General features: G+C 52.2%; 1 protein-coding gene across 2 annotated transcripts in view; it reads left to right on the top strand.

Moving 5' to 3' along the window:
- ST8SIA2 (ST8 alpha-N-acetyl-neuraminide alpha-2,8-sialyltransferase 2) overlaps positions 1-23,236 on the top strand; it is a gene marked incomplete at both ends in the record, with an annotated part of 37,346 nt that extends 14,110 nt beyond the window's left edge. Inside the window, 5 exons of one of the 2 annotated variants that reach the window (XM_081114817.1) lie at positions 6,516-6,578; positions 8,550-8,678; positions 10,941-11,198; positions 14,656-14,949; positions 22,951-23,236. In XM_081114817.1, the coding sequence (XP_080970943.1) occupies positions 6,516-6,578; positions 8,550-8,678; positions 10,941-11,198; positions 14,656-14,949; positions 22,951-23,236 (1,030 nt within the window). The remainder of the gene's footprint in view (positions 1-6,515; positions 6,579-8,549; positions 8,679-10,940; positions 11,199-14,655; positions 14,950-22,950) is intronic. The other variant, XM_081114818.1, reaches the window with a different exon arrangement.
- Between the last annotated feature and the right edge of the window lie 4,686 nt (positions 23,237-27,922).

Genomic DNA, 27,922 nt, shown 5'->3' with positions numbered 1-27,922 from the left:
CCCTCTCCTGCCCTGTTTATCACTGTATACCCAGCGCATGGCACCTGCCAAGTGCTCAATGCCTGTTCTTCACGGGCAGCGTTTCAGGGTAGCCAGCACCCGCTGGGAAAGCATGTCTGTTTCCGGCGAGGTGCCGCCGTACCAGGCCCTCACGATGCCCCTGGAGAAAAAAGCCTGGGGACTGCTCCCCGGTGCCTGGCCTCTGTGACAGGTCCGTGGGCTCCCGCAGTCATCACAAAGCTGGTTGCGTGACATGTGTCTGCCTCGCCATGCACAGGGGTTTAGAAGCTCTGTGCTAGATGCTGGGGACACACAAAGATGACCGGAGCACAGAGAAGGTGCCCAAGGCGCCTGCGGGCCAGTCGGGGGGAGAGTTCTCGTGTGATGATGGGAAACGAGTCTGGAGTCGGAGATTGGGGCTTTTCATGTGCCCTTAAGGACAAGCTCTAGCTCTCTGGTCCTCAGTGGCCCCATCTCTGAATGAGGGTTAGGTGAATGGGCAGGTCTCTCTGACGCAGTGGTTCTCAACCTGTGGGTCGCGATCCCTTTGGGGGTCAAATGACCCTTTCACAGGGGTCGCCTAAGACCATCAGAAAACACATATATAATTACATATTGTTTTTGTGATTAATCACTATGCTTTAATTACGTTCAATTTGTAACAATGAAAATACATCCTGCATATCAGATATTTACATGACGATTCATAACAGTAGCAAAATGACAGTTATGAAGTAGCAACGAGAATAATTTTATGGTTGGGGGTCACCACAACATGAGGAACTGTATGAAAGGGTCACAGCATTAGAAAGGCTGAGAACCACTGGTCTAATGCATCACAGTGGGCACCGCCCTCCATGAGTCTCCCTATTGAGAGGGGAGTGCAGACTCGCTGGAAATAGCGAATCCTTTTGCTTTGCCTCTAACTTCCTTGCTCTGAAATTTTAAAGCGGGGCAGGAAATAGGTGCTGATCTATTTTCATCCACCACCTGCTCTACATTGAAAAGGGGGGGGGGGCACTAACAGAGGAGGAAGGCAAGCTAACCCACTGAGCATCTGCTCCAGGCCAGGCCCTGCAATAGAGGCGTTGACACTCGCAAGACAGACTCGATGGCACTGCTATTCCCGCCCCTTGGCACCACCAGGAGAATGGTGGCCTTACAGCAGGACTGGTGTTCCGGGGAAATTACGCTCCATGGACCACATTTCAGAGAAGCTCACGAGTATAATCAAATACAGCAGTGGTTCTCAACCTTCTGGCCCTTTAAATACAGTTCCTCATGTTGTTATCCAACCATAAAATTATTTTTGTTGCTACTTCATCACTGTAATGTTGCTACTGTGATGAATCGTAATGTAAATATCTGACATGCAGGATGGTCTTAGGCGACCCCTGTGAAAGGGTCGTTCGGCCGCCAAAGGGGTCGCGACCCACAGGTTGAGAACCGCTGAAATATAGGAAAGCTGTCATCAAACATAGCTAAGTTGGGGGACTTGGGAGGCCTTCTTCCCTCGGTTATCAGAAAGATTCCTTCTCTCCAGCAAACATCTGGGGTGTCCGGTATATCAGCCGGGGGCAGTCCCTGTCCTCGGTGTGAGCCCTGCCATGTAATAAGAACAAAAAATGGCAATGCTGCACTAATGATGCTGATGATTAGTACTGTAGGAGCCCCAAGAGAGGCGTCCCCACGAAGGACGGGGGACCAGAAAGACATTCTCTGGAAGAGGCAGGATCAGGGTGGACCCTGTGATTCTCTATTCCCTCGGCCTGTGAGTCTCTATTCCCACTTCTGTTTTCTCAGCGCCAAGGCCTGGGTGGGTGCTCGTGACTCTGTGCCTTTGTTGGGATGTTTGTCTTTCTTATGAGGGTTTCCTGCCTCCACATTTAGTTTTTAAGCAGCTTCACAGGGGAGACTATCTGTCTCCATCCCCGCTTTGTCCCCCCTCTCCCGCAGCCCAGAGCCCAGCTCAGGGCCTGGCACATAATAGGTGCTCAATAAATGAATCTATGGAGCAGCAGGAATCATAATTCTATCTCAGTTAACACATTCTGTTTTCTTCCACCCACTGCTCCTTGTTGCTCCCTCGTGGGCAGCCCTGATGAAATGCCACTTCCCTGAGGGCAGCTATTTGGGGGTCTGGGCAGAGTCCATAGGCAGCAGTGGCTTGTTCTGCTCCAGAGCGAGGGCAGCAGCCATCGCCTTCCCTAACGACTCCGCACTGACAGTCACGTGTGTCCGGTGCATCTCCCTGCCTCCCCGCAACAGGACCCTGCTTTCCAGGGATGGACATCAAGACCTAGAGAGTCAAGTCTAGGGCGGCACAGCTGGAACCCCTCAGGAGCCAGGACCCGAGGCCCCGCCCCGGTGGCCCCAGCTGTCCTCTTCCCACCGCTGGGCAGGGGCAGTGGACATTTATCCAGGACCCGGCAGGGTGGGGAGGGGGACACATCAAAGACACAGATGAGAAGCAACTTCAAAGGCCTCCCCTTGCCGGGTGCCCTCTGGGGGTTTTCTCAGGAAAAGGCGGCAGCTGACATTAATGGGAACACTGCGCCTGAATGGGGTCCCTCAAGAAACGAACAAAAGGAAGGGGAGAGAGGCTGGCTGAAGGCAGAGGCTTTTCAAGTCCTGGCGAGGCGGGTTCAAGAGCTAAGCGTGGCGTGCGGGAGTGATGGAGGGGCGTTCTACTCCTCTTTACAGAGCCCAGGGGTTGTGCCACGTGAATGAAACGAGAAGTTGGCAAGGCTGCCAAGCTCAGGGCCAAGGTTTTGCAGTAGTATATGTCTAATACAATAAAAGGTTAAATGACTTCCAAGGTTAAATAATGGATACTAGCCGGGCTGGTGTTGATCTCTGGTTGAGCATCTATCTATGAACCAGGAGGTCACAGGTTCAATTCCCAGTTGAGCACATGCCCAGGTTGCAGGCTTGATCCCCAGTAGGGGGCGTGCAGGAGGCAGCCGATCCATGATTCTCTCTCATCATTGATGTTTCTCTCTCCCTCTCCCTTCCTCTCTGAAATCAAATTTACAAAGCAGATACTAAGTAACTGGCCAATGGAGGTGCTATGGTTTGAATGCGTATGTCCCTCTAACGTCATGTTAGAAACCTAACCCCCCAATGTGATGGCGGTAGGAGGTGGGGCCACTGGGAGGTGAGTAGGCCACGAGGGTGGAGCCCTTGTGGTGGGATTAGACCCCACAGAGCTCCCTCTTACTGCTGTCAAGTGAGGGAACAAGGGGACATCTGCGGCCTGGGAGAGGACCCTCAATTAACATGCTGGTTCTCTGACTCAGGCTCCGGGCTTCCAGAACTGTGAGCAATAAATCTTTGGTGTTGATGAGCCACCCAGGCTATGGCACTTTGTTCTAGCAGCCCAAATGAACGAAAACAGGAGAATTCAGTGCATTTCCACATAAAACCATTCCTAAGCACAGCTTTTCATGGCTGGATCGCTTTTTTCCCTTCTTGGAGTGGTGGATCTCACATGGATAGTTTCCCAATTAGCTCACGAACTGTCTCACAGCTACTTGTCGAGTGACTTTGCCCCCTCTTAATTCTCAGGTGCCTCCTGGACTGTATCGTCAGTGCTTACGTGCAGCAGGTGAAGGGCAGGGTGCGGGGCCTCGCTTTCTGCAGGCGCAGGAGACCTGGCTACACTCAGACCGCAATCTGAATCTTGTTGGGCGTGGATAGAGAGAAAAATGGAGATTTCCCATTGGGGGCACCCGCCGCCAGGGGGACAGGAAGACTCCAAGAGAGGCTCGATGTCTTACAAATGGAGCCATAAAGTGTTGAGAGGCGATGATTTAAAATAATGGCTTTTCTGAGCCAGAGGAATATTAAAGACGCCCTGAGGACTCTAACCCATCCCTTGGAGTCGTTCATCACGCCTCAACCTAGTATAGGGTGTCCCAAAATTCACGCAAGATTTGCAATTGAATTGAATTGCAAATCTTGCGTGATATATTTCCTCCCGAGGAGAAGCTCTGTCCAGGGCCACCCTGTGGTCAGACCCAGGTGCCTCCGTTTACTCCGAAGGCGTTCTGGTTTGGGTGGTAAATTATTGGGTCCCCCTGGTTACAGGTGACAGCTTCATGGTGAGGAAGGATCAGGAATAAGCATGGCGGGGAATGTTGGGCATCCAAGTGACCTGTTTTCTTGCATTTTGATGTGCAGTTGCCTATAAGTACTTTTATAGAAAGACAAGCGCAGTTGGCTGGAACCTGACCAAAGCCTTAAGTTCTCACTGGTGTTTTCTGAAGTTGAGCGGAGGGGAGAACCTAGAGCAGTGATGGCGAACCTATGACACGCGTGTCAGAGGTGACACGCAAACTCATCTTTTTTGGTTGATTTTTCTTTGTTAAATGGCATTTCAATATATAAAATAAATATCAAAAATATAAGTCTTTGTTTTACTATGGTTGCAAATATCAAAAAATTTCTATATGTGACACGGCACCAGAGTTAAGTTAGGGTTTTTCAAAATGCTGACACGCCGAGCTCAAAAGGTTCGCCATCACTGCCCTAGAGTGAACCAGCACCTTTTTGTACTATGACGGAAGCTGACTGATAAGCACAAGTTTGCTGAAATGAAAGCAAATGGCTAAATCACATCAAGCTAATATTTAACAGGAAGAAAGCGAGGCTGGCAGAGCAAGGAGCTGAGCAGTCAATAAGGGGTGCGCAGTGGCAGAAGAGAGATGGCCATGAGCTGCTGACCTCACCCTCCCTGTTGGCACCTATGGAAGCATCCATGGAAGCCCAGTTGTCATGGAAACACCATTGTCAAGGCTGCAACCTACACTGGTCTCTTCAGAGCTCTGTGCCCAGCATTGTTTCAATGTCTATTAAGTTCAAGAGCTTTGGTACACTGATAAGACTTGCTCTGTAGGAAAAGGTGTCTCAGAGACAGCTGAGCACAGGGATAGAGATACTAGGCCTGACCTGATGAGCAAGAAGTTAGTTGAGTGGGTGGAGCTGGAGGAAATGAACACTTTAAAGCTACAGCTGCTCTGATGTTCACGGTCACACTGAGTCCCCTCTGGCCCAGGGAGCCCCGGGTCTGACACGAGTGGATTTATGATTATGGAGCCAGAACTGGCCAGATAGTCCCAGACCCCAAGTTAGAAGTCAAGAGCTCCATTGTCCCCAGGGGAGCCAGGGGGGACAAAAAAGAAATACTAGGAATAGACTTAAAGTGTGAAGAGCCAATGACACTCTGTGTAATTAAGAACTAGACTTGGGAGTGACAAATTTGAGACATGAGTCACAGCATCCTTTCTGTTGTCTGGTCATCTGGCTGTGAACTGGGAGAACATTGCCTGTTGCCAAATAGTTTAAAAAGACATGTACGTCTATCAGGAAGAGACAGTATATGTGTTTATACATACACACACACACACACACACACACACACGATATCTACAAGTATGTGGAGCCTAAAGAAAGCCGATAGAAAAATCCAAACTTAAGACCACTGTGGAGATAAGCATCAACCTCTCCCAGAGTGTTCTCATTAAACCACATTATTCCTTAAAATACGCAGCTTTCCCAGTGACTTCAATTGTTTCTTTGCAGTGCACCAACACCTTGACTGAAAGGCTAGATTGAACTTAAAAAAAAAAATAGTAACAATGAGAAAAGTACGAAGAAATATGTCCTCAAACCACACATTCTAGAATCAGTAAGAAAAAAACCGATTTAACGTAAAGTAATTAGCCTCACATACAACTTTTTAAAAACAGTGCACATGGCACAGAGTGGGCAAGGTACCAGGGTAAGATGGATTCATCCATCGCCTGGCCCCGCGTGATAGCAAAGCAGCGCGAGACTTCATGGCCTGAGAGCCCAGGTCCGGAGTGGAATCCAACAGAACTGAATGGATGGCTGGGCTGGAAAGGGCCTCGGGGTGCTTTTACTCCAAAAACATACCCTCCAGAGGAACGAGCAAAGGACCCCGTTAGTCACCCACCTCCTGCTCCCCATAAAATGACATCACTTAGTATTATGTCTCTTGCCACCAAAAAACAAACCGCTACCACATTCGGTTGGAGGCACTACTGAGCCATCTTGCTGCCTCTGTTTGAACTTCTGGTGTCTCGAGTGTGGAGAGAATGTGATAACAACATCTTAACACGTGGGAGCGAAAGCCAGAGACTCAGGGAGCAGATGCTGGGACGTGCTAAGGAGTGGTGGCCTGTGGGGTGACGCAGGGGAAATGAGTCCCAAAGGACTTTGTCTCAGGGCCCAAGTGGAAGCCTCAAGTGGAAACCGTGGTGCGGATTAAACTATGTTCCGGGGGAGGAGGGGAGGACCTGGGAGGCCTACGTCCCTGAGAGATGTTTGGGTTTGTGGCCGGGTCGGGATGTTGCCCCTCTTGGAGAGGCCAGAGGGAGGTCTCGTCCACCCTCTGTGGGTCTCCGAGGCTGGCTGCGGGATCTCCTGAGACTGAGGAGGGCTGTGCCAAGAAGAGCTGTGTTTATAAATAATGCATTTCCTTTGTCTTGCAGGAATTCTGGAGGCAGAGGTGCAATCAGATCGGCTGTGAACAGCTTACATAGCAAATCTAATAGGTTTGTAAATTAGATTTTGTGTTCATTTGTTTTTGCTGTAAGGCAGCTATTAATCTGCTTCTCCTCTTGGCTGGATGGTGCCCTTCCTACTTGGGAAACAGATCTGTTTTCTTTCACTTTGGCTTTGCATTTTCCTAATCACTTTGTGCGGGGGTTGGGGGGGGGGGGTGGTGTCCATAAAAATGTCCATGAAATGGCCCAAGGTCTAGAGGCTGCAGAGATGGGATGCTCAGATGCTAAGAGTCACTTTCTGGACAAGAGTCCACCCACATGGAAGCACGTGGACCACCAAGGAGCTTATTCATAACTTGCATTTTTGCTGAGCAACGGAGACTCTGAAGGGAATCAGGACGTTCACCCAATTTCATTGTCGATCTCGCGTCCAGGACGTTAAGATGGAAAGTAAAGCGTTCAGAGACTTTTGCTGAGGCCCCTTAAAAATATTAGGGAGTCAACTGAGAAATGCTAACCGTGATAATTGAATGCACATTCTACATTCTGAGCATGCTTCCTCCCATGACAGGCCTTGGCCAGGGGACAGCTTGGTGCAGGGCAGCGAGCAAATGCGTGGCAAGCCAACAGACCCAGGCTTGCCTCTGGCTATGGTTGGGCCATGCCTCCGAGTCCCCATTCTCCATCAATGACGGCTGCATCACAGCTCTGACCGGAGTCTCATAAGCCCAAACTGACGGGGCAATGGGAGGAGAAAGGAAAGGCCAGTGCTCAACATGAAGGGGAGAAAGCACACAGATAATATGCCCCCCCCCCACCCCCCAATGAATGTCTTCTCTCCCTGCAAAAAGCAAATCGAGTACTGGGTTTAGACACCCTTTTTTAACTTGGCTGCTCCATGGTAAACGCAAGCAACATCGGTGCTTGTTTTAGGTTCTTTAAAGCTCTAGAATCGGGCCTCCCAAACCCAGTCATCATCGTCGCTGGGCAACTCTGCCGCCAGCACAGACAGAGCTTGGGAGGTGACCCACATGCGTCTGCGTGCGGCCGGCAGAAGCGGGCTGGCTCCTGCCTGTGGATGTAATTGTAACCTAGTTTCTTAGAAACCCACTAGCATAGATTTCAAGCCTCTGAACTGAGGCGGGGCCTGAGGTTCCTGAATTGGGTGGAAAGATGGTGTGCGCCCAGAATGGTGATTTGCCCTCAGCGAACAGAGCCATCCATCCAGGCTCCCCCAGGACAAAAGGCAAATGTGCATCCAGCAAACACTTAGTTACTGAGCACCCGCATTGGGGAATATAGAAATGAGGAGGGGTATTCCCCGGCTTACAGTCTAGTGCAGTGGTTCTCAACCTTCCTAATGCTGCGACCCTTTAATATAGTTCCTCATGTTGTGGTGACCCCCAACCATAAAATTATTTTCGTTGCTACTTCATAACTGTAATTTTGCTACTGTTATAAATCGTCATGTAAATATCTGATATGCAGGATGTATTTAGGCAACCCCTGTGTAAAGGTCGTTCGACCCCCAAAGGGGTCTCGACCCACAGGTTGAGAACCGCTGGTCTAGTGGGAGAGAGAGACACAGCATCGACAACTCGGAACAAGGCATCTCAGTGACAAAGGAGGGGGTGTTACAGATCTGTGGTTTTCTCCTCATTACGTTTGTAAACCATCAGGATACTCGGCTGCTAATGCAGCTGCTAGTTGGAGTTTTGCTAAAGCAACTTGGAGAAGTTTTATTCTGACCGTGACTGCTAGGTTTCATTGGGAAGAAACACGGGGGTGCAGGGAGAGAGAGAGAGTTTATCACCCCCTTTCCTGTATGTCGGATACACCACAGAGAGGATTTTGTGCATTCTAGAAGATAAATAGACTTTCTTCTCTTCTCAGGTAATAACTGCAATTTTGCTCTTTGGAAGAAGTTTACAGTCAAGCCCCAGCAAAAACAAAGCGATGGGACTTGTCGTTGGCATGCTAACACATCATATTTATCCCTCTCTCCCTTCTCCCTTCCAGAGCTGAAGGTGTAATAAATGGCTCCTCACCACCAGCTGTTGTTGACAGAAGCAACGAGAGCATTAAACACAACATCCAGCCGGCCTCAGCCGCGTGGAGGCACAACCAGACGCTGTCTCTGAGGATCAGGTAGTGGTAATTACCTCTCGGACGAGACCCGGGCTGGGCCTTCTTGGGCACAAGCCGGCAAATTGCCACTCTCCATCATCTAAAAAAGTTGGTTTAGAAGGAAAATGCGTACCTCCCACTGAGGCAGGTTTCGTCTGGAAGCGGTCAATTGGAAATAAAAACCCAAGGCCGGCCCAGTGGCCCGGCATGTGTGTGCAGCTGCTCGGTCCCATGGCTGGCAGGAGCGGAGGTCCTGGGTGGAAGGAGTGGGCGCTCAGCAGTGGGGCAGCTGTGAGAGCCTGGAGGCAGGGGTGGGGGGGTGCGGGGCCAGAGGTTGCTTCTCCAAAGGACCAGGGAAGGACTGCTTGCTTGGGGACTGCCTGGCATCAGGACCTCCCACTTAGAGAGTCTTTGAAGAACTCCCCCCTCTCCCTCCCCCCACATACACATTCACACAGTCCTACAGCTTGGGTAGACTGCCTTCTCCAAAACATGAAAATGAAAAGCCATATCCGATCAGGTGGCCCAGGAGCTGGCATGACACCTGGTTGCAAAGGCAGAGCTCTGAGTTGCTGGGTGGCGGGAATAGGCCCCTGTAACCTAGGAATTTCAGCTTCAGCACTTTGGCTACTTGCCTTTGATATCGCCGCCACTGACCCAGCAACGATGGGTCAGTATAATCCAACCGTTCGTTTCCAGGCATTGCACCGGGGGCCCGAGTGCTGCCATGAATCAGGCATGTTAGTGGGGAGAGGATCGAAGCAAGGACAAGACAGAACAGGACAGGACAGGATGGTGTGATGCACACGGCAGGCAGTACTGCATCTTATAATGAGGTGGAAATAAAAGATCATCCGAGGAAAGACTACTTCATTTTGTTAGAGAACCAAGAGGGCTGGCCAGGAAAGGAGCGATGGGTTTTGAAGGATGATTAGGAGTTTGCCAGGCATGCCAGGCTGCGTTCCCCTCGTATGCAGTCTGAAGAGCAGTGATGCCCAAACCTAGATGCAGGTTACAGTCGCCTGGGGAGCTTTAGGAAGCGTGCTGAGACCTGGCCACGCTCGGGGTCTGGGCTTCTCAGGTGTCAGCGGAACCTCTGGGTTCTCTACAGTCCCCAGGTGATGGAACGGGCACCTGCCGGGATGCACCACAGGCTGCGAACATCCCCATCCCGCAGGCTCAGGGGGCAGTCAGCCATCTGAGTGACGGGGCAACCATCTTGCAAATCCTTTCATTTGCAACGCATGAGGAAAAGCAGACGTTCTATCTGAAAGGGCGTCTTGTGTCTGTTTCACTGCAGGAAAGGGAACGCGTTTCAGCCGATCTGGGTACCAAACTTCCTTCTCTCTAAGACTTGTGTCATCTCTAAGGATATCTGGGGTGAATTAGAACGTTCTTTAAGTAAAACCTCAGGTTCCTGGGGGCCAGGCCGGCAAGGTTTGAGTAAAATTCCCCGGTGATGCATAGTGGACACCCATCCTTTCTGTGGCTACAGGCTATGCTAGGTGATTCTAGAACTTTCCCCCTAAATCAAAGTCAGCCTAGAGCCTAGACAGCTGTCCTTTGATCACCTTCGTTTTGAAACCACACAGAGCAACCGCGCTCTGAGGGACGAGAGAGGCATCACTAGTTACAAACCTCAGACCAGACAGCAGTTAGGAGGCCGGGAAATCATACTTCACAAAACAGACCAGCTTATGAACTCAGTCTCAAAGGGAGAGCGATGGACACACCTCACAGTAACCATGTTCGCATTCACCCCCTGGGAGGGCCCTGTGCCCAGAGATGTCTTCCATGGAGGCATGAGGGATGTGTGTCACCCTGGCTGCCTGTTCCCAGTTCAGGACTCGTCAGATGGTGGCCCTGAGTCCTGCAAAGGAGGGGAGTAGCTGACCACTGTCTGGGCTTTGCCGAGGCTGAGGGGTCTCCTGGGGAGAGCTGAAACCTGGCAGCCCTGGGAAAACCGGAATGTGGGGCACCCTCCCTTCCAGGGCCCTCTGTGATGAGCTCACTTGTGTCCTAACAGAGTCATTTCCCTCCCAGGGCAGTTTGCACGCCTCACAGGAAGTAGGCATAACCATAGCAACTGGGTTGGCCACCGCCATAATCGCCTCTGGGCCATTTCTGACAGTCCCTGCCCAGAACCTCTGCGGGCATCTGAACTCGGCGCTCCCTGGGTGCCGGGCGCCATCAGCCCCGCGAGGCGATGCCGGGCAGGAGAAGCCGGGTTGGCAAAGGGCAGCTGGCACCGGGGAGACTGATCCTCATGTTTGGTTTTGGCAGGAAACAAATCTTAAAGTTCTTGGATGCTGAGAAGGACATTTCCGTCCTCAAGGGGACCCTGAAGCCGGGAGACATTATTCATTACATCTTCGACCGAGACAGCACGATGAACGTGTCCCAGAACCTGTACGAGCTCCTGCCCAGGACCTCGCCGCTGAAGAACAAGCACTTCCGGACCTGTGCCATCGTGGGCAACTCGGGGGTCCTGCTCAACAGCGGCTGCGGGCCGGAGATCGACACGCACAGCTTCGTCATAAGGTACCGCAGCAGGGGCGCTGGGTCCAGGGCCGCAGGGGTGCTGGGTCCAGGGCCGCAGGGGCGCTGGGTCCAGGGCAGCAGGGGCGCTGAGTCCAGGGCAGCAGGGGTGCTGGGTCCAGGGCCGCAGGGGTGCTGGGCCCAGGACCGCAGGCATACTTGAGTGTTGCCAGTTGTCCCAAGGGGTTGAGCCAGGACACACTGGCTGTGTTAGTCGCAACCTCGTGGGTGGTGTAACAATTGTACAGTGTGAATGGAATGAAATAAATCCATGTAAAATGGGGGGAGGGGGAACACCTTGATGTCTCTGGTCCCAATGTCCAGACTGCACCCCAGACCAGTTATCAAGCTGGGGGTGGGGGGGTAAGTGGCCCAAGGAGCCAGGTAATTCTGTTGTACAGTTAAGGATGGGAATTGCTGGTCTAGTGCAGAGGTAGGCAATCTATGGCCCATAGCCTATTTTTATCAATAAAGTTTTATTGGCACACAGCCAAACCCATGTGTTTTCATATCCTCAATGGACGCTTTCTCACTGCGAAGGGTGTAGTTGGAAGGAGTTGAACTGTTGCAATAGTGTATATAGCCCGCAAAGCATAAAATATTATCTGACCCTCTACAGAATAAGTGTACCGACCCCTGCATAGAGCCTGCTATAAAAGAGTAGTAAGAAGATCTCCTGGTTAGTCCAAGTTCGCAAAAGTCTTTGAAGTGTTGTGGCAGGTCATAGGCTCCTAGTAACTTTATATCCTGGAGTCGAAATCTGGGAAGTGAGAGAGCAATGGAGAAACTCACGTTTTATGTTTGACCATCATTCTCACTGAAATATCATCTCTCATTTTTCAGTCCCCTGGGACACACCTGGAAGTATTTACCCAGGCCCCCGACACCTGACCCCCAATCCAGACAGACTCGGAAACAAGGCATCGCTGTCCCCTGGTCAAAAGTAGGGCACTGGGAGCCTCGAGTTTCATCCCAAACAGTGCCCCAGCCCTGGCAGAACCGCTACCGCGTCTCGCGTTTCTGCCGGGACCGTCCCTACGCAAAGGGAGCCTTGTCCTGGCGGCCCCGTCCTAGAGCTCCTGGGACCTCAGAACGTGGGACTGGGCAGTGTGTCTGCCTCGGTGTCCACTGGGATGGAAAAGCCACCGCAGCCTGGCTGCCAAACCTGTTTTAGTTTTAAGTTTATCTTTTGCCAGGTTCTGCCTGTGCCTGGCCTTTATAATGGCTCAGTCCCTCCTTCTCAAAGCCCTCCAGTCTGAAGACTGAAGGAGGAAGGGGAAAGGGGAAAGAAAGCATGCTAGGTTTGTCTCACTGAGAGCCAGAGAAGGGGTGAGGGTGGGATAGGACAGGAGTTAAAGATTTAAAGTTTGGCCCTGGCCGGTTTGGCTCAGTGGATAGAGCGTCGGCCTGCAGACTTCAAGGGTCCCAGGTTCAATTCCGGTCAAGGGCAAGTGCCTTGGTTGCAGGCACATCCCCAGTAGGGAGTGTGCAGGAGGCAGCTGATCAATGTTTCACTCTCATCGATGTTTCTAGCTCTCTATCCCTCTCCCTTCCTCTCTGTAAAAAAATCAATAAAATATATATTTTTTAAAAAGATTTAAAATTTGGGGCGGAGGAACCAGTGTGAGGAAAGCATGGAAATAAGAAGGCAGAGGCACGCATCCTGGAGGTCACTGCCTGGCCACACATAGGCTGCACGCAGGGCTGTTAAGAATTAAGGCCAGACAGGAGGGCTGGTCCCCACAGGGTCCCCGTGAGCCTTCAATGCCAGACAGAGGAGACTGCCTATCTTAGGGTCACAGGTGTGCAGAGTCAATTCCCAGATGTTTGGGGATTAAAACAGCATTGTGCGCATGCGCACGCGCACACACACACACACACACACACACACACAAAACCTTTCATAGGGAGAATCCTATACACAAATGCTCTTCCACAGGGCACGTGTTAACTTACTTAATTCTCACAACTCTGTCAGGAACGTTCTATTTTGTCCTGGCTTTTGCAATGAGGAAACTGAGATACAGAAAGTCAGAGGTCACACGGCTAGTTCAGGCCAGTGTCAGGCCTTGGGCATGAGCTGCCTCTCGCACCTGAAGACTTGCCTTCTGATACCCAATTCCATCCCCGCCAATGGTACTACTTTGTCTAACTGTTGTCTAACTGCTGCATTAAGTGCGAATCTGCCCATGTCACTCTCCTGCTCAAGAGCCTACAGTGGCTCCCTATTGCTCTCAGAACCAAGCCGCTGACACACAGGCCCTTGTTAGCTCACCCTCCTTGCCTCTCCTGCCCCATGTCCTCCATGCAATATGCTTTGGTCCAGTGGTTCTCAACCTTCCTAATGCCGCGACCCTTTAATACAGTTCCTCGCGTTGTGGTGACCCCCAATTTCATTGTTATAAATTGAACATAATTAAAGCATAAAAAAATATGTAATTATATATGTGTTTTCCGATGGTCTTAGGCAACCCCTGTGAAAGAGTCATTCGACCCCCAAAGGGGTCGCGACCCACAGGTTGAGAACCACTGCTCTAGTCACACCACATTACTTGCCTTCCCCTAAATACTCACTCTGTTCCCCACCTCTGTGCCTTTGGACACATTTCTGGCACCTAAAATGCCACGGTATGATGTTTCCTAAACTGTCTGGTTATAGGACTTACCTAAAGAGCTTGCAAAAATAAACATCAATTTCTAGGCTCACCTGTTGAATCTGGATCTCCAGGGGACGGGCCTGGGGAATCTGCATATTTAACAGGTGCCTGAGGTGTTTCTTCTGATCTGTCCTATGCGCCTTTTCCACTATTGGGCTTCTGCTCATCCATCCTTCTAGACTTCCCTCAATGGTCACCACCTCCGGGAAGACCGCCTGATGCTCCACCTTCCCATAATACTGATGACAGTAGCGACATGTACTGGGCCCTTCCTGTGGTCCAGCAGTGTTCTAAGGACTGGGGGTGGCGACTCCTCTAAGTCCTGGGAGGGGTGGGGCTCCGATCTTACTATCGCTAAAGAAACTTAGCCAAGAGAAAGCTCTCAGGAAGCACAGAGAGGCTGAGCAGGTTGCCCAGAATCACACAGACAGCACGTCTCAGAGCTGAATTCTGAACACAGGAGTGGCCCTACAGAGTCCTCCCTCTGTCACCTACTGAGGCCAGGTCACACCTGCCGATGTCATGGTCACCAGTGGGCTGGGGGCTGGCTGGCTTGCTTCTTTCCTCCTCTGCTGGGTACTGAACTCCAGAAGGCAAGCACCTGACATCCCCAGGGTGCAGCGGAAGGTCATGTATGCGCTGCGAGCCTAGTGAATGTGTGTGGCAGGAGGAGGGGTGACAGGAGCCGCCGGTGAGTGGAGGAGGGTGGTTTTGGGATGAGACGTAAAGGATGGATCAGGTTAGATGTAAGCCGAGGTATCTCGGCGTTCCCAAAAGAACCACCTTGTCCTTCTCTCTGGCAGGTGCAACCTGGCTCCGGTGCAGGAGTACGCCCGGGACGTGGGGCTCAAGACAGACCTGGTGACCATGAACCCCTCGGTCATCCAGCGTGCCTTCGAGGACCTGGTCAACGCCACGTGGCGGGAGAAGCTGCTCCAGCGGCTGCACAGCCTCAACGGCAGCATCCTGTGGATCCCCGCCTTCATGGCCAGGGGCGGCAAGGAGCGTGTGGAGTGGGTCAACGAGCTCATCCTGAAGCACCGCGTCAACGTGCGGACTGCCTACCCGTCTCTGCGCCTGCTGCACGCCGTCCGCGGGTGAGCGGCCCCTCCCCGGGGAAGGGGGCTGTCGCTGGGTGGGGGAGGTACTTGGTAGGCAATACTGCTTTCCTAGATTCATTTCCATCCCAGCCCTAGACAGTTTTGCTCAGTGGATAGAGCATCGGCCTGCGGACTGAAGAGTCCTGGGTTCGATTCCGGTCAAGGGCATGTACCTTGGTTGCAGGCTCGACCCCTAGCCCTGGTCCAGAAGCCTGTGGGAGGCAACCAATCAATGTGTTGCTCTCACATCAAAGTTTCTCTCTGTCTCTCCCTCTCCCTTCCACTCTCTCTAAAATCAATGAAAAAATATCAAGGATTTAAAAAAATTAAAAATTTCCATCTCAGCTGATCACTCACTACCTGTATGACCCCCACAAGTCACCTGACCTTCCTGAGCCTCCCCTCCTGGGCAATGGGGGGGGGGGGGTTGGCAAGTGGGTTTTTGACCAACTGGCAGTGCCCGCCTAGACAGCGATGCTGAGAATAAACTGTAAGGGGGCAAGAATGGCAGCAGGGATATTAGTTGGGAAGCTGACTCAATAGTTCGGGCAGGAAATACATTTGACTTAGATAAGGACAATGGTGGTAGATATGCAACAGATTTGCCATAAATTTTGGAATAGAGGCAGCAGGACTGGCTGATGCATTCTCTTTCAGGACCTCATGGGGTGAGAGAAAGAAAACATCAGGATGACCGTTAGGATCAGAGCGTGAGCAAATGGGGGATGGGGGTGCCATTCTCTGTGACAGGAGAGCCTGAGGGAAGCCCATGCTTGTTTGGGGGTGTTGAGGAAGGCGGTGCTTTCTTGGGCATATTAAGTGTGAGATGCCTGTTACAAATGTACCCCCCCCACACACACTCCTGACCTCCCAGCTTGGGGCCAGGCCCTGCATCTAATTGCCCATCCAACCACACGGCAGCTCACAGCCCTGCTCCAGGGACACGAGAAAGGCCATCGTTCAGCCTCCCCCCACGCCCCCCCCCCCCGACCAATAAACCTTAGCATAATGCTGTGTGACTCTGGGAAGCCCCGTGAGCCACCCACAAAGGACTCTGGGCCTCACAGAGGTGACACCCAAGCCTGTGACCAGCACTGGACTCTCTAGGGTGGGTGCACACACAGAAGTCCATTGCCACCAAGGAAGACCTAGAGAGGCAGGCAACCAAAGGCAGCCGCACTCGTGGCTGATGGAGCAGATGACACTTGTATGGACACAGGCCAAACAGGGGCCACCTCCCTCATCCTGGAGGTTGACCTGTCAGGGGTCCCTTCAGCATCCTTCACTTCCTCCCTGGCACGGAGTGGGGCTGCCGCGGTAACCCCCACCTCATGGGTTTAGGATCCATTCTTTAAATCTTGTTTCTTCCCGGAAGGAGGAAAGTGACATGGCTTGGGGGTCAGGGCGGTGAGAAAAAAAAGGGCTGCCTTTCGGTAAAGAGAGAAAAGGTCCCGTGGTGGGGAATGGGCAATCAACTGGAAGAAACATATGCGATGAGAGCTATTTCCAGCTATAACCGACTCATTTTCTTCTGTCAAAACAGCATTAAGCACCAGTAATAAGTGTTAATCCTTAGATCCAACGTCTTCCTTCGCAGGGACTCCCAGAGGAACACTGCAGGAGAGGCAGGTGGGGTGGGTCTCTGATTTGGGGGAGGGGGGAGGGAGTGGGGAGGGGGCTTGAGGGCCTTGGAATGGGCTTCTGCCAATGGCCTTCTCCCTCTGTGGGGCCATGGGGCATTGTGGGGTGCAGGGTCCAATAGAGCTTCAGGGTTGCATCGCAATTATTTTTGACAGGCTGACACAATGAGCTAATCTAAGAGGCAGAAATGTAACAGGGACAAATGCAGCATTCTAAACAACTGTATGGAGAGATGAACGGTGCCAATCACCAGCGGGTGAGTGGTCGCTCAAAAGAATCTATGATCTTGGGTTGCAGCCACGGACATAGGATGTCTCTGAGAGTCGGGGAGGGTGGCCATGGCCTTTTTTTTTACTCTCCCGGGTCAAATCCCACTCAGAGGATCACATTCTGTGTTGGGTACCCGGCTGGAGAGGGACCACAGAAGCAGAGAAATTCGGAAGTTGAAAGGTTTGGGGAGAGAAGGATGCTCTGAGGAACATGAAAGCAACCTTTCTTCATTCAGTGAATACTTACAGGCACCTAGCGGGCTCCAGGCTCGTGTGAAAGTCAATAAAACAAGGCATCTGCCCTTGAAGGGCCCACCAATTTGGCCTGTGAGGCTCCAGGGGTAAAACTAGGGCGGGGAGAGGATCTACAGGGAGTCAGTGCCATCTGGGCATAGGGAAGAGCCTCCCAACAAGTCAAGGTGATCTGCAATGAGTGTGGCTGCCTCCCGGGGGGCAGTGGATTCAGCCTCCTTGGGGACGTTCAGTGAAGTCAGCAGCGGATACCCCTTAGTCCTGGAGCCGGAAATCCACGCCACACAGAACTGCTGTATGAGTTTGCTCAGGCTGCTGTGACAAAGCACCACAGGCCGGGTGGCCTACACAACAGTTCTGGAGGCTAGAAGGCCGAAATCGAGGTGTCGGCAGGGCTGGTTCCTCCTGGGGGCTCTGAGGGAAGAATCTTCCCAGGCCTCCCTCTATGGCTCATTGGTGGCCACTCTTCATGTTCACATGGCATCTTCCCTGTGTGCGCGTGTTCTCCAAACGTCCCCTGGTTTTAAGGATGTCAGTCATATTGGATTAGGGGCCACCTTTATGACATCATTTTAACTTGGTCACCCCTTATCTCCAAATAAGGTGACATTATGACAGTGATGGCGAACCTTTTGAGCTCGGCGTGTCAGCATTTTGAAAAACCCTAACTTAACTCTGGTGCCGTGTCACATATAGAAATTTTTTGATATTTGAAACCATAGTAAAACAAAGATTTATATTTTTGATATTTATTTTATATAGTTAAATGCCATTTAACAAAGGAAAATCAACCAAAAAAATGAGTTCGAGTGTCATAGGTTCGCCATCACCGCCCTATGAGGTACTGGAGGTTATGGCTTCAACATAATGGACCTTTGGGCTAGCTCGCACCCTTTCCCATTCAGACTCTTTGATGCCGTGAACCTGTGCTAGGAGAGTCTCTAACCACCGTGTGCTCTCAAGATGCTGGCCCATCTGAGACAGTTCTTGGGCCTGGGCATTGCAGGGGGTGGACAGCATGGCACAGAGACCTGAGCAGAAGGCCTGCCCTTCGACTCTTACCAGCCCCTGCCGCAGCCCAAGCAGCTCTTCCAAAGGACTTCTGACTCTGCTGGCCTGGACAGTGGCACAGCGCCTCGCTGGCTGGCTATTGGCAAGGGAGGTGAGCAACCGAGGGGGAGGACACCAGGCAACTGAGTGTGGCCGCAAGAAGTGGGAAACTGGTCAGCAGCTGCTAGCGCGTGGCTCTAATTCAATTACAACAACGGGGAAGGCTGTGAGCCGCAGAGAGGGGGGCCCATGGGCAAGAAAGCAGGCCCATTCAGCCGCCCAGCCACAGTCCTGGTGCAGAGGAGGCCTGTGAAATGGTGCCTAATTAGGCACCAGGAGTGCTGAGCCGAGGCCCCGGGCTGGCACTGATCCAGCGGGCATCTCTGCCAGGCCTGGAGCAGCGTGTTGGCAAAGCGGGCCCTGCTGCCCCTCTGTGGGGAGCAGAGACTGAGGACCAGCCTGCAGGCCCAGCGGTGAGGGGCTAAGCATGGTGCAGAGAATTGGGGAGACCAGTGAGGGTCGGAGTTGGCCCCCAGGACATGCCCATTGCAGTACTAAGTCGTGGGCTCTGGGTCCAAGTCTCCTGCAGGGACACGAGTGTGGAAGTGTGTTCCATGGAGAAGAGAAGGAGGGAGTCTGTGGTATTGTGGCACAGGTGGCTGCCAGCATTGGGTCATTTTTAATGGACTGTCTCTATTATTTTTTTTTAAATAGGAATGCACATAGTAAAAAGAAAATCCCAAATAGTATAAGAGGATTTAAAGTGAAAAGCGAGCCCGCCTTCACAGAGCCAGCCTTGTTAATTAAACTGGTTTTCTGTGTCTCCTTCCAGAAAAATCATCTTTTACATACAAGGGAGCATGTTTTAAGCACCACACCTTACTAAATTCTGGAAATTATTTTATACTGGAGGCCCGATGCATGAAATTCGTGCGAGAGTAGGCCTTCCTCCCCCCACCTGTTGGCACCGGCTTCCCTAGCAGCCCCAGCTTCGTCCGGAAAGTCAGAAGGTTGTCCAGAAGAACGTCCAGTTTAATTAGCATATTACATTTTTATTATCATAGATTGACAGGTACTGCCTTCTTTACCTTCACAGCTTCCTGGCCTTCCACTGAGTCAGGCTCATAGTTTACATAAGCAGAGACCATGTGTGAGGGGATTGGGAGGTGCGTGGACATAAGTGGGTGTTTCCATCTTTTGCGGATATAACCAGTACTACAGTGACCATCTTTTACTGACATCTGCACATATATCTATGTGTATAGGCTTGCTTTTTAGAAGTGTCATTGCTAAAGAGAGAGACACAGATATAGGCATTGTTAATTTTTATAGATATTGCCAAGTTACTCTCCCACCTATGATTAAAAATACCTGCTCTCCCATAACCTTGCAAACGTTCCTTTAATTATAAATGAGGTTGAATATCATTTTTCAGCTGGGAGTGGCATTAGTTTAAATTCCAGAATCCAGCCAGAAGGTTTAACTGCCCCCCGCCCCGCCAAGCAATGGTCTGATTGGGTCCCTGCTGGGTCTGTGTGTGAGCAGCAGCATCTGGACACCCTGGGGGGCTCACCCTGAAGCAGGAGGAACCCCTCAAAGTAACCAGCATGATGGTTTTCTCTTTCCTTTTGGCAACATGCCCTCTGGACTGCTGTCAGCCTGCCTTTCACATGCACAGACCTGGTGGCTGCCCAGGAGAGGTTAGGGTGAGGCCAGTGCTGTGTGGGTTGGTCTCCCACACAAAGCTACTGTGATCTCCCTCCCCTCCCCTGCCAGCACCCTCAAAGGGAGCCACTGGCCTTGCTTGTTCATTTTCATGCATTGCTTCATGAAGTTTGTGCATATGCTATGCGAGGATCTGGGGTTATGGAGAAGCTAAACCACTTGCTCCCAGAATTTTTAAGTGTAAGGGAGGAGAAAGACAAGCAACCAGTAGTTACAGTGTCGCATGATGCGTGCTGCAACAGGGAAAGAACAGCTTATGGAACACAAAACCCTCCAGGGAGGTCCGGGAAGGCTTCCTGCAGGAAGTGACATTGAAGCTGAGACCAGGAGAAGGGCTGCAGGTCAGGAGACACGGGAAGTGATGGTGAAGAAACCAAGAAGGTCCCTGTGGCGTGTGACTGTGCCTACCAGGGGGTGGCAGGGATTTCTGGCCCGGATCTCAAGGGCTTCGCGATCCTGGCTGAGGCCTTTGGATGCCATCCTGTGGATTCTTTGGAAGGTTTTCGGTGGCCTGGTCAGACTTGAGGTTAGCTGACTTATTTGGATAAACATGGAAGTACAGGGACCAGGAATCAGCTTCGAGCATCCCCAGGCTTGACCAGCTCTGCACTCCAGCCCCAAATTCTGAGACAACATCCCCAGCTCACCATTACCACTGGGCAGCCTTGTGCAGATGTGTCTCCCTTACAGTAGAGGCTTAACCAGTGTTTCCCAGGGAAGGACAGCAATGGGCTGTGGAGCCCCAAATCAGGGCCAAGGCTGATGATGTGGATGGTGCGAGACCAGAGCTCAAGAGGGGACCTTCTTGGTTTCGTCACCATCACCTCCCGTGTCTCCTGACCTGCAACCCTTCTCCTGGTCTCAGCTTCAATGTTCCTGGCTTTGCTGCTGATCTTGCACCAAATATCACCAAGTGGCCCTTGCCAGCCACCGGGGAGGCATTCCTGCCCCGTATGGATGAGATGAGCTCTAGCCCACAAATTGCTTTGAGCTTCCTGGAGAAAGCCCTTTTGGTCTCTTTTTCCAACACTGGCAGCCACCGCTCTTGCCACGTACCAAGCCCAGGCATCCAGGGAAAAGGCTGAATGTGCTTTCGATATGATTGTGGCAATCCTTATTTATTGGTGTCCATGCTCATAAAATACAGTGCTTAATCGTCTTAGCAGTTGGGGTAACCAATTTGAAAAATAATTATTGCCTTCTTAGAGATGACTTTGCCTTCTAATTAAAATCTCAAGCCGGGGATATTAAAGGTGCACTGTCAATATGATGTCCCAGATGCACCCAGCTAACCTCATTTGGGCAGGCAAAATTAATTAGTTCGTGTTTTCACGCCCAGCTGTTATCCTAAGGAAAGAAACCGTCTACGAATTGGCCAGGCACACAGTCGCTAAATTGGCCGGAAAGACTGAGGAGACATGAAGGAAGTGTTCTGAGTGTTCTGTCCCTGCAGAACTCAGCCGGCCTCTATTACAAGCTGCTCGTTAGAAGGTGCCCCATGTCCCTGTCACACATCTCAGGAGTTCTTGTTTAGCTGTGGAGGCAGAACAGGAAATAAGTGGGTCCCTCCAGGCCACTGAGTTCACATTCACCCCGCAGCCTCATTTGCTGCTAACACCTTTCCCAGTGAGTGATTCTGGGTGGAAAGCCTGGCGCCAGGGACGAACGGCTGGGCGTTTCTATTCCTTTCTCAGCTGGCCACAGCTACAAAGCTGCGTGCACTGCTCGCTTCCTCTTCTCTCCTTTCCAACTTCTTCCTGTTTCTCAGTTCCATTGAAAAATAGAAAGTTTGCTGAGCACAATAGAAGCCAGGATCATTAGTTTGGCTATACTGTGATAGCTAACCGTAGAACTCGCATGGTTTAGCATGGCAGAAGTTAATTTCTCATTCTTGCAAAGTACCATATGTTGGCCGGGGCTCTCTTCCAACCAGTGATTCAGGGATCCAGGATTCGTCCATCTTAAGCTTACACCATCTTTACAGGAGGCTCTGAAGTCCTCTGATGCAGGAGGAGAGAAAGCAGAGGACCTGCTTTTGATCAACATCGGCCCAGAAGGAACACATTTGTGGTCACAGCCTATTGGCCATAACTGGTCACATGACCCCGGCCCAATGACAAGGGATTCTGGGAGATGTAGGGGTACATATGGAGTATTTGCTGAGCGCTGCTCTCTCTGCCATAGAGCCTTGGCTGCACCAGATACTGAGCCAGAAGCCCTTGAACTCCCAACACAGAGGCGTCAGGCATGGCCCCTGCTCTCGGAGAGATCACAGTAGAGTTTGATGAGGGAGACCAACCCGCGCAGTAACGGATTGTCAGCTCGGGTTGATAAGCACATTGGGGAAAGCAGAAACAAAGCTCGAGATAATGATGTGGAAGTGATTAAGTCAGTTTGAGCTGGAGAGAAGCGGGTAGAACAAAGGGAACATTCCCAGGAAGATGTGATGCATGTATTTAGTTTGGGGAAAAAAAAGAGAGAGAGTTCACTGAGGGGACACGTGAGGGAAAGGCACAGCTACGAGGAGGGCGCATTGAATGTCTGTGTAACCTCGGACCCACCTGTCAGCTCCTTGGGTGTTTTGCCACTGATTAAATTCCCCCTCCCTCTCTCCCTCCCGACTACCACAATAGCCTGCAAGGAAATCCATTCTGAAAGCTGGCCCCTGCTAAGGCCTCACTATCACAAGATAAACAAACCACAAATCCCTAATATGGCACGTGGCCGCCGTTAGAGCTTGAATTGGCTCAGGAAATGAACAGCCACGGAGACGCACTCACACGGGGACATTGCGGGTGGCTTGCAGGTCCGTGGGTGATGACTACAGCAGCTGCAGCTAGCTCACTCCCAGCCCCGACTCTCCCAGAGCTACCACAGGGTGAGAGAGACCCAGCAAGCAGGCAGGGAGAAGCTGCCTGTCATCTGAGCTCTATGAAACTGGCTGCATGAGCTTGACTCTTCCCAGACAAATCGCTCTGGCCTCCCCGGTTGGTCCTCTTCATAGAAAGAATCATTCCTAAACTCGGGCCTCCTTTTTTGTTTCTTTCCTCCCTTGTTTCAGATACTGGCTGACCAACAAGGTGCACATCAAAAGACCCACCACCGGCCTCCTGATGTACACCCTGGCCACGCGCTTCTGCAACCAGATCTACCTCTACGGCTTCTGGCCCTTCCCGCTGGATCAGAACCAGAACCCCGTCAAGTACCACTACTACGACAGCCTCAAGTACGGCTACACCTCCCAGGCCAGCCCCCACACCATGCCCTTGGAGTTCAAGGCCCTCAAGAGCCTGCACGAGCAGGGTGCTTTGAAACTGACTGTCGGCCAGTGCGACGGAGCTACGTAAGCGGGCACCCGGCGGACTCAGTGGCTCACATTTCCTGCCAGCTACACCACGGGCAGATGGGAGTCGGGGTGGCACAAACTCTAGAACAAGCAGGCTAGTGGTTTTCTTTGTTAAAGTGTAAAACAGTGACCAGAATATATATATCTATACCTGCATATATATATTGACCTGAGTATTTATAACTGTGTGGTGTTCATCTAGCATTAGGCAGATAAGCCACAAGAAGAAGGTATGGAGAACCCACCAGAATGGAGACCCGGTCCATCTTTGGGGGCGAAAGGATTCGACGTGGAAAGAAGCCAGTCCCATGACTTTGGATGACAAACTGCCTCCCGGGTTGGAGGGATCTTTGGGCTCATGGATGAGTGGAACTGCCTGGAGCCTCTGAGACATGTGGGTTCTGGGTGAGCCAAGACCCAGAGGGGACAATGTGACCCAAGTCTAAACGGTGCTGTTCACGGGGGAGAGGGAGGTCGGAGCGATCAGCTGGGCGAAGGAGCACACGGACGCAGAGAAGCAGGGGCCATGTCCCAGCTGAAGGCCTTCCCGCGAACGCAGAGTTTCAGTGCTCGAGGGATGAACCGCAGCTATGGAGAGAAGGCCGGAGAAGACACGATGGACAGTTTATGCTCTGGCTTAGCACAAACCACCACGAACCTGGGACGGAGCAGGCAGAGGGCAGTGAAGAGTGTGACAAATTGTACTTTTGAAAAATTGCAACCTACCGCTAAGGGTCGGCATTCCCGCCCCGGAACAGACAGGAGAGGGTCCAAAATTTTGCTGTAGTGGGTGTTCTCTAAAGCACCTTGAGTCCACCCAGGAGGAAGGGACCAGGGATGTCATCCCCAGAGTTAACCTCCTGCCCGGCCTGTTAGAATGTCACATGAGGGACTGTACTGTCCCCTCCCGCCTCCGGGGAAGCTCCCGCGAGAGCTGGAAAAGGCCCCGCAAAGACAAATGCCAGCCTTTTTAAAATACGTGGTTGCCTTTCTGGGTGCCTCCAGCGCCCCCGACTGGGAGACCTGGAAGAATGTGTAGTATTCGGCTCCGTTTCTCCGCAGACACTCTCTCTGTTTGCCTCCTGCTCGCGCACACCAGGGGCCTCTCTGGCGTCACTTCTGGTCCCTCTCCCGTCCTGATGGTCACACTGAGGTTTTCTCCTCTGCGGGGAATGGGGCCACCTCCACTTCCTTTCGCCCCAGAGGCAATGATTTTAGAATTTTGCAAAATCCATTTTCCCTTTGTTAAGATAAAGAGTTAAGACTTAAAAAACACACACCAAAAAAACCCCAAAGCACATGCAGTCTCTAAATACTGGACATAAACTCCCTGGGGGAAACCTGGGCTCGGTGCCCGGAACTTGGGGCTGGAACCACAGGTCACGTTGAGACCGGCGTCAGCCGGCTTGGTTTGTTAGATGTGCTTTCTTGTCTGATAAGTGCGTCTTTTACAACGAATTTGAAAGATGAGTCAAAAACCATTATCTGGAAGGTGAAGGGAGTTGAGGAAAGTAATCAAGACCTGCTCCCCAGCACAGGAGCGCGGACATGATGCATCAATGGCAGTTCGGAACAGGCCACTTGCTTCTAATTAATGGCTGACAGGAAGCCAGGGGAGGACAGTCCGATCCATTAACCCCACACACGCACGCTCCAGCTCCAAACCTCGACTGTGATTCTACGACTCTGCGTTCCTTTCCCTGTTGTTCTTGTGGGTGTGCGAAGCCAAGACTTGGGCTTTGCGTTATGAAGTGGATATGTCAGGAGCCCTAGCAGCCTCGGTGGGCAGTGAGCGGTGTGGACTCGTCAGGAGAAGTGGAGATAGTTAGCATCGGACTTCACACTTCTGCAGGGCCTTTTATCGGGAGGCTCTCCGAGGCCCTGGGAGACGCTTAACTTCTGAAGCTTGCAGAGCCGTGGGGAATGGGCAGGACTGACAGCAGGGCCTGCGTGGGTGAGCCGAGGTCTTGGGTTCTAGAACATTCCAGTGGAGAGCCGTGATGTCAGGTCCTGGAGCTGGCTCTGAGCTCCGTCCACCCGCCAGCACCCCTCCCTGGGGAGTGTAGGAGCCCAAGCACTTAGAAAAGCCTGGTTTTCTTCCTGTCCCTTCCTGGTTCCTGAAGCTGACATGATGCGAGTTGAAGTGGAAAAGCCCTTACAACCTGCCTCGGGCTCCCTCCAGAGAAAGGCTGCGGGCCCAGGACCACTCACATGTGCTCATCCTCCTCTCCTCGTCCTGCATCTGGGCACTCACTGTCAGGGGCAGCCCTCCCTCCTCTGTCCCTTAAGAGCTCAGCTTGCGTGAGATTCCACTGCAGCCTCCGGCATAAGCAGCTAGCAGGAGTCCTGGCCTGTCCCCCGATCTACTGTCTTGTGATGGCAGTGGACACAGCCACCCGGGCCCCTTCGGTCACCGCCTGTGGACCCCCAGGCAATCCACCCTGAAGCCCCGCAGACCTCCATTTCCCTCAAGTTCCCCGAATGACCCCCCTTGTCTGCCTCCTCCTCCACTAAAGAAATGGAGCCGCTGGAGTGAGGTCCCCCATGACACGCTCCCTGATACCCTAGCCACTCCTCTGTGGCCTCCATCCTCTCTGTCCACCAACACATGCTCATTCTACCCACCCTGGCTCCCATGGCCTCTTCCCTCACCTTCCCTTCACCCCCCGCCTGGGAAGGGGCCTCCAGGCTTACACAGCCTTTCCTCCCGACCCCCCCTCGGCCTCCATGCCCCTGGCACCGCCCACAATGCCCATCGAAAGGCCCTTTCTTGCCACCAGCTCTCCAGGGACCCCTCCTGGACACTCCCTTTCCTCTAATTTCTGGGACCACACGTTCCTGTGGTTTTTCTCCTCCCTGCCCAATGCCGCTCTGGCCCTTATTTATGTATTTATTTATTTATGTATTTATGATTTATTTATTGATGCCCTTAACCGAAAAAGGAGCTGAGGTGGACCTGACCATGATTCCCCTCTCTCCTCCTTGCCCGCAACATAGACATCCCCCCTCTCCTTACCTCCCTGCACCTCCATCAGCAACCTGCGCCCCCTGTGGGCCCGCCCTCCGCACGTCCCTGCAGCCCAGCCCCTCCCGGGTCCCAGGCCTGGACTGCACATTCCTGTTGGACATTCACCCCATCTGCTCTGGCAGCACCATGAACTCAACACAGGAAGCCAGGTTGGTTATCTCTGCCTCCCTTTCCTCCATGGCCCCTCCTTTTTCAGTTCGAAGGCCGGGATCCTCTCAGCCACCCAGTTCAGAAACCCGCCTACAGGCATCTTCGACTCCTCCCCTTCCTTGCCGCTCCTTCCCACCAGCACTGCCCTGGCCTCCTGGACGTGTGGGCAGTTTCAGCAGCAGTCTCCCCTCCGAGGGCTCCTGGGCACGCGTGCACCTTCTCCAGTGCGTCCTCAACATGCACAGCGATCTTTATCTCCAGCCACGCACACGCTTTTAAAAGTGACGTCCAAGTCTTCATGCTGACATTACAGATCGCCCAACGAGGCCCGTCTTCCTTTCGTCCGGCACCCATTGTCATTCCTGGAAGGGGTGCCCGGCTTTCCTGTCTCTGTGCCTTCGGACTTGCCGTTCTCATCTCCTGGAATGTCCGCGCCTCCTGAAATGCTCTCTTCTGTTTCCTTCAAGGCCCATGCAGAAACCGCGTCTTCCATGAAGCCCTCCCCGATCTACCAACCGCTGGGGTCGCTCCCGCCGCTGAACCACCATAGCACTTTATTTGTACCTTTCTCATGGCACTGACCATAGTCTGCCTTGTATTATAGTTCCTGTGCACTTGTCCTTTGACCGTTCCTAGACTGTAAGCTCGCCGAGGGCAGGGCCTGTGTTTTATTCATGTGTCCATCACGGCACCAGGAGTGGTGCATAGCACACAGCAGTTGCTCAATAAATGTTTGTTGGATTAAATCCTTGATGCCTGGTAAGGGCTGTATAATTAATGAAGTCGTTTTGCATCTATTGTGTCACAAGAACCTTCAAAATAATCGTGAGTTGGGGAGATGCAGAAATCATTATCCCCATTGTATAGGTCAGGGGTCCTCAAACTACAGCCCGCGGGCCACATGTGGCCCTCCGAAAACATTTATCCAGCCCGCTGGGTGTTTTTGCCGCCGCTGTGTGCACTGGAATTTGTTCATAGTTTTTTTTAAACTATAGTCCGGCCCTCCAACGATCTGAGGGACAGTGAACTGGCCCCCTGTTTAAAAAGTTTGAGGACCCCTGTTATAGGTCATAAAACTAAGGCAAAACATGACATGGAAGCCACATAGCTCCCCGGCAGAATTTGCACCCAGAATTTGCATCCTATCCCCAACTCCAGGGCTTCTCTGTTAGTCCTTGTGGTTGGGTCACTGTATACAGAAAATGAACCCTAAGCACAGTCCTGGGCATCACTTCACAGTCAGGAGCACCTCAGCATGAACCCCCGTTCTTTTGCCTATCAACACAGACCAATTCTCACTCCCCCTGGGGGAGGACTGAAGCCACTGAGGTTTCACCAGGCTCGGGGGTGGAGCTGGGGGACCTCATAAATCATTCCCGTTGCTGTGTCACAGGGTAGGGGACTGTCTGTGCAGATGGCGGTGTGACCAACCGCTCCTCGGGTTGCTGTTTGATAAATCTCTTCGTGCTTTTGAAGGCTCCCCTTGCAGAACGGATGGAGCAGGAACAG

This window comes from Myotis nattereri (assembly GCF_964212035.1).
Source record: "Myotis nattereri genome assembly, chromosome: 21".
Classification (NCBI taxonomy): Eukaryota; Metazoa; Chordata; class Mammalia; order Chiroptera; family Vespertilionidae; genus Myotis; species Myotis nattereri.
This window is presented reverse-complemented; position numbering and strand designations above follow the sequence as displayed.